The sequence below is a fragment of the Solanum tuberosum genome, unplaced genomic scaffold (genome assembly GCF_000226075.1).
Source record: "Solanum tuberosum cultivar DM 1-3 516 R44 unplaced genomic scaffold, SolTub_3.0 scf00030, whole genome shotgun sequence".
NCBI lineage: Eukaryota > Viridiplantae > Streptophyta > Magnoliopsida > Solanales > Solanaceae > Solanum > Solanum tuberosum.
Window position 1 is genome coordinate 59,689 of NW_006238956.1, and position 7,012 is coordinate 66,700.

At 33.6% G+C, this 7,012-nt stretch overlaps 1 protein-coding gene across 1 annotated transcript; it reads right to left on the bottom strand.

The window, feature by feature from the left end:
* Positions 1-4,342: 4,342 nt before the first annotated feature.
* Positions 4,343-5,503, bottom strand: LOC102591733 (F-box protein CPR30-like). Its single transcript, XM_015306366.1, has one exon. The coding sequence runs from the start codon at positions 5,486-5,488 to the stop codon at positions 4,343-4,345; it is 1,146 nt and encodes a 381-aa protein (XP_015161852.1). The 5' UTR covers positions 5,489-5,503.
* Between the last annotated feature and the right edge of the window lie 1,509 nt (positions 5,504-7,012).

Sequence of the window (7,012 nt, forward strand, 5' to 3'; positions counted from 1 at the left end):
TAGGTGGATTCAGTAGCTAATAACCTATGTGGGCACATAGTTATGGGATAGGGAGATTGCTTCTAGAAACCCCAGACCTATTGCATTGACGGGGGAGCTTCCATCTCATGATTTTACCTTAGATGACCCAGCCTATTGAATTTATGGGAGGGCCTCTAACTCATATTCCATATACTCTCGGTGCTAAGCGTTATTTCCGAAAATTATATGTTTTGTCTTGAATTGAATTTACATGCACGAAGGAGTATCTTACCCTCCATCAAACACAACTGATAAATAGCTCATAGATTCATTAAGTGAGAATGGACTTTCAACCTTAGAATCATCATTAACATGTGAGTAAACCTTTCACATCATGTTCATAGTGTGTTCATGAGAATAGCCTTTCAATCAACACAACAACATTATCATAGTCATAGACATTTCATGCATAATCATGTGTAGGGGTATTGGGGAGATTGATCTTTCAACAATACCACAATTACACCATAGTCATAGTACCTTCACTTTCTAAGTGAATCATAAGCTCATACACAAATTATACATGTACAAACCCTCATAATTTGCCCTTCAAGGATCATGAATCACTATCAACCCAACATCTAGGATTAATACATTAGATAAGGGGAATATCAAGATTCATTAACACAATTAATATAGACATAATAAATTGACATGCTTTTATAATCAATCCACCCACATCATGAATTCACAATTTAGTAATATGGGGGATTCATGGGTTCTTGAGGAAATTTCATCATAAATCAATATTAAATCATCAATTTAATCATATTCCATCATAAATCAACCATTGAAAACGTTTTGAAAGAGAACCCATGGCTTAGATTGAAACCCTAGTTTTTGGGGAAATTGGAAGCTTTAAAATCATGTTTTGAAGGGACTCTATGGGTGGAAAATAGCCATAGATGAAGAGCCACCATACCTTGATTAATAACATCCAAGAAATTTGAGGAAGAAGCCTTGAATTCGTCCAACCCTAGCTCCAAATCCACGCTTCTTCTTCTTTACGTTTTAGAGAGAGAAATATTGTGAGGAAGATGAAGTTTTGGTTTGATTTGGGTGTTTGAGTATAATGATTTAGTTTAGGAATTTTTTACTTAAAAACAACTTATATAGTGACCCCTAAATTACCCAAAATGACCTCACTTTGATTGGACTTAAAAAGGAAATTACTTAATTGATCCTCACTAAGTGAGCATGCCCAGGCACCACGAGCTACCTTCACTAGCCTTGGTGAGGACAACGATCCGTGGTTCCACTCGTGAAGGTTGGAGCAGTAGCTAGGCACTTGGTTCCACAAGCTCACAAGCCCAAGGCATTCCCACGAGGTGCTCCATGAGCCGTGGTCCCTCTCGTGATCCTTGAGGCAGTAGCTAATATACTTGAGGCCTCTAGCTCAAATGCCCAAGGCATCTTCACAAGGGGCTCCATGAGCCAAGGTCAAGACCACTGGCCATGGTTCCCCTCGTGGACCTTGAGGCATTAGCTAGGCCACTTGGTGGCTACTTCTCAATGCCAAAGGAAACTCCACGAGTCCTCCCACGAGCTGTGGTCAAGACCAGTGTCTGTGGTGATGGCCATGTAAGTTGAGGCAGTGTACCCAAGTTTGGGGCAGCCTTGGGCTTTGACCCTTGGCCTTGGCACTTTCCCTTTGGTCTTTCCTCTTTTAGCCCTCATTTCAACACTAGATAGTCTACTAATCTACGGAGAGTCATTTTATGATTTTTAACTCTTTCGTTTAGCTCTAGTTTAGCCTATAAGTTTCCGGAGTGTTACACATTGTCCTAGCATTTTTCACATTCCAAGTACGAGATAGTGTTAGCCCTTAATTTTGCAGCGTCACATGGTCTTCACTTTCTCCCACCTAGCACGGCGTTCGGACAGGCTTCTGGATTTGGCCTTCGTAGTCACGATCTAGGTGTCACATTTGCGAAAACCATGTTTTCTGTAATCGCGTTCATAGACCCTACTTTGCTTTCACTTAGAGTAAAGGTGCACCATTCACATTCGCGAGGTCCCTTCCACATTCGTGAAGAAGGGCTAGGGTTGACCTGACCCTGTTAACAACCACGATAGTCACTTTGGGACCGTGTTCATAGAAGTAAGTTAACCGGTCTTTAAAATAAGAGATGCCCATAAATCAGCCCTCTTTTATTTTTCAATTGGAGAATTTGGGAGATGTAAGACTTAATTTGGATGATTTCAGTTGTGTTGGATCAACATTTTGTGGGGCTTTGTTATGGAGTCTTCAGTCTAGGGGCTTGATTTAAGGGTAAATTCTCATTCTGCAAACATTTCTTAACTCTTTGATAGTAATATCATGTGATACTTAACATTTTTGGGCACTTGTTCTTTCAACTAGACTGAACCAACTAATGGAATCAATTTAAGATTCCTGACATGGATCCCACAATTTTGTTTTTTGACCTGATTTTTTATCTGTCTTAAAGGATTTCAATTTTTGTTTCCAGACATCTTTTTGACATCGTAATCAATATTATGATAACATGGCGGTGATCGGAGGTGTTTGCAAAGATGAAATATTTGATAAAATTGATTTGGAGCGTGCATTATTGTTTTTGAGGTATGCTACAATTTACTTTCTTTTGTTGTGCTTTATCACAAAATCTTTATAATGAAATGCATGTGATTTAGGATTGTACATGTTAGGTTTAGAAATACTTCCTTATTACCATTCCCTTGTTTAGATTAGAAGCTCTTTACTAGTCTTGGGCTATAGGATCCTTAACTTAGGCTTATAGCTCCTTGATTATAATTTTGTTAGTGCATTTATCATCCTTAGGATTGATAGTTCGAGCCTTAGTATATATTCTGACATAGATGCTTTTGAGTGTGTTTTTAGTTATCCTTTAGCTGTTTATTTCTCCCTTTAGTGATTGCTTTGGTTTTGGTACCCTTTATTGGGGCTTGAAACCTTAGTTGCTTGAATTAGCAATAGGTTGGTTTTAGCTCTGCGCGGTTATCAGTTGATTAGTATTTTTGGGGTAAGACATCGATCCTTGATTTTATTTTCCTCCTTTTGATTGTTAAGCTCTTCTTCATTTCCTTCGTTTCTTGAGTTGATGGTAAATCGTTAGGCACAAATCCTTGGTCGAGGACCAACTAGAATTCTGGTTTGTTTCTTCTACTTAGGAGCGTGATAGTAGAGGATTGGTAATTCTCGCTATTCGTTGCTCTTGTTTGAATCTTTGTAATGGAATGCATTACACTTGATACTCATTTTTACCTATTTTTTTGTACAATCCCATTTCATACATTCGTTTTTCACTATGAAGTTGGCCTATGCCTAAAAAATACCGCTTGTTGGTACTCATATTACACTTTTTGCATCATGTAGAATATTGTACAAGTTCGCGCCGATGTTATAGGCCTCGTGTGGAGCAACATTTTAGATTTTGACATTGGGTGAGCTCCTTAATTTTAAATTAGCGAGGACTAGACTTTATTTTGCATACGAAGACAACTTTGTATATATTTTTATTTTTAATACCTTGTACGCCTATTTTTATTAGACACTCGACTACATTTTGATGTCAGGTGTTGGGGTTATTTTTTACGTGTATATATGTTTTCTTCCCCTTCTTCTATTTTTTGTTGTTCCCCCATTACCCTTATGTTTGCTTATGTGTGATAGCCTGTAAATCATGGTCCTGGGTTAAGTGTTTGACTTAGTTATGTGTGGAGTGTAGTCGGTGCCATGATGAACTGAGAAATTGGATCGTCACATTCTTATGTTTTTTAAGTATAATTATATATAGACCATCATTAACAAATTATTTTCCTTTATATTTTTTTCTCCATTTCAATACTTTTATCTAACTTCTTGTTCGAATCTCTTCATTTTAAACCACTTTAATCCTCTACATCAAAAATACAACTAAGCATAAGCAATATAATTAGTACTCAAAAGGTTATAATAATGCTAAAATATGATGTAGATAGTGACTAAATATATGTATTTTTAGTTGAACATCACACTCTTTAAAAAAATTAAATAGGACAAATTTAATTTTTAATCTAATATTTTGCTCTTATTTATGTCTTAAGATATAATCAATTTTAACTTGATATTTACTCTATCATTAGTCTATCAATTACAATAATTACTTCTTAAGGTAAAATGAGAAAAACTAATTACTTTTGTCTTAAAATTTTATAAACGAAAAACACTAATAAATTTTTTGAAAAATCATGGAAAATAATTTGAGATAAATATAGAATAATTCTAATTCATAAGGTAAAGGCATGCAGAATTATACCTTGTATAAAAGTTTTTGAATTGTGTACTTGTTTATAAGCTTTATCTTGGAATTGGAGTCAAGCATTCTTTGTAATTTATAGCTCTCATACTCTTTTTACACCCATGTATATTCACTTCCTTGATTTCATTGGAGTGGAGATCAAATGACATCAAATATCCACTTTTACTTTGAAAAAGCAATATATAATCTTTCCATACCGCTAATGGGGAATCAGTAGGAAGACCAATTATTGTGAATTTTCTAATCCAAGACTCATAAATATTGTAATCCTTCATTATCCAAATTTCCATCAAACTTGTTGTTGGATCAACCAAGGACTCTTCACAAGGGTAACATAACAAGCTTAGAGACTCATTCAAAAGTAGGAGGCTATGAAGTGTACCATTGTAATAATTGCCGCTATCAGGTATTTGCATATTGCGGAAAATTTCGGTTGTCATGTCTAAGCAAAGGATTTTATCTTCGCCTTCAAAGAATGCTATCCAGTGGTAAACTCCCTTAAAAGACACCGAAGAATTTAACCAACATAATGTGGGTAACTGTTGATTATTCACATGATCCAATTCTCTCCAAATATCAATACCTACTTCATAAACTTCAACCTTTTTCTTTCCATCTTCTATGTACCCGTAACCATCTTCCTTGAAAACTTCAGAAATTCTAAAAACCTTGAAATCATTAACAACTGAATCAAAACCAAACCCACCACTTTCAATGGATTCATAGAATCCCTTTGGAATGTCAAAAGGACTAGGGGGGAGTAGTATATAATTTCTAGTGGATACATTGTATAGTATTGTGGTTTCTGGGTTCATCAAAGCAATTAAACCATGTCTAGAATCTATGAGTAGGTCATTGTCAACACTAATAACACTTATCGTATAAGGAACATCCAGATCTGGATAAACAAACTTTGGATTATCATTACCCGTAGTAGAAATAAAAGAAAAAATAGCTTTAAATCTTTGAATATCTTCTTTGAAGGAGCGCTTTAGGAGAATGTTATTGTATGTTGATATTGTTGTGCGATTGAAATGAAGATTGATGAAATTTGAAGATTGTATGAGAGTATAAAATGTTTTGGAGACACATTTGAATCTCAAGATAAATTTTACTGGAAGTCTCAAAAGAATATGAATGATCACATCTTCTGGATACTTCTTCATAATTCCATCTGCCATCATATATTCTTTGTGATATAATTTCTGTTGCAGTTCGGAAAATGATGTGCTATATAAAGTAATAATCTTTTAGCACCTAATCTCAATTACAGCCCAAAGCTTATTCTTCGCACATTAAGATCCATAACAAACTAAGCATCATGTATTTTGTGGCTCCGAATGTGTTTTCCAGTGCAACATATTTTTCCTTTTTTTTAAACAGTTACATCTATTAATTTTAAATTAATTAATTTCAAATTGGTATTAATATATATATAAATATATATACTATATACTAACTTAAAAACATGAACTCCCAAACATGAATGTTGAATTAATATTATACCCCCAATTAAAAACACTTAATTTATTTTATTTATTTGATTTAATTATATTATATTAATTGAAGATACTTTTTCACACTAAAGAATTGTGACTTTTCCGAAGGATTGTGATGTTATTAAAGGGTTGTAACTTTACCAAAGAGTTGTGCCTTATCCGATGAGTTGTGACTTTCTCATAGGGTTATAACTTTTTTGATGAGCAGTGACTTTTCGAAGGGTTGTGATTTTTCTTGTAAAGAACAATCAGTACCTATTATTACTACTATTTGTTAGCTATAACTTGAGAGTTTCCTCTAACTTTTAAACTATGATACTTGTTAGGTTTTCTATTCTTCATCTTCTTAAAATATTCCTAGAGTTATTTGCAACAATTGATTAAGTTCAAAATTCAACAAAATTGGAGGTACCACATAAGAAAGAGTTTGTGAACAAATTGTAACAAATCATTCATCAATTTACACTGATATTTTCCTCTTACGATTTTCATCACCTACATAATTCAATATTATTTATATCATTTTACAACATTATTACCATTTTAATTAACCTAAATATTTTATTTATTAAAAAAAATTAATTTCCTACAAATAGTCACAACAATTTCTACATTCATGTTTCTTCGGTGATAAATTACAACCATCCACTACTTATAAATTCTTGGAGTTCTCTTTTCTGTGACAATTTGAGATCATTTAATAATTTCATGTATTATTAATCCCAAATACAATGATATGTTTAAACGAAGTTCTTAGCATTGGAATTTAGGTATTGACTTTCTATTAAAGAAGAAAGGAGGAGAACAAATAAATGTTCAATTATGCACTTTGCTTCACGCACAAAACTTCTATATATAGTGCACGGTAATTTTTATTTGTTTTTCTTGTTTAGTTTCTTTAAATTTTTTTTTTTGTGTTTTCATTCAAGGGAGAATTTAATAACTAATGTTCACATAATGAGTTAACAATGACGAATACACATATTGATTTTATTACTATTGGTACTCCTCCAATGATTATTTCTTTTTCTGTAGTTTCTTCGGTATACATTAATGCTTTTGGTAGTCCAGGGCATGATTGCTCAGTAGTTATTATTTCATCTTCCGTTACTAATTCTCTTGTAATGTAGTTTTCTTCTCGTCCTGTATCTATTAATATTAAATATTTTCGTTGTTCCATTATTCCCGTTATGTAATAATGATGTGGTT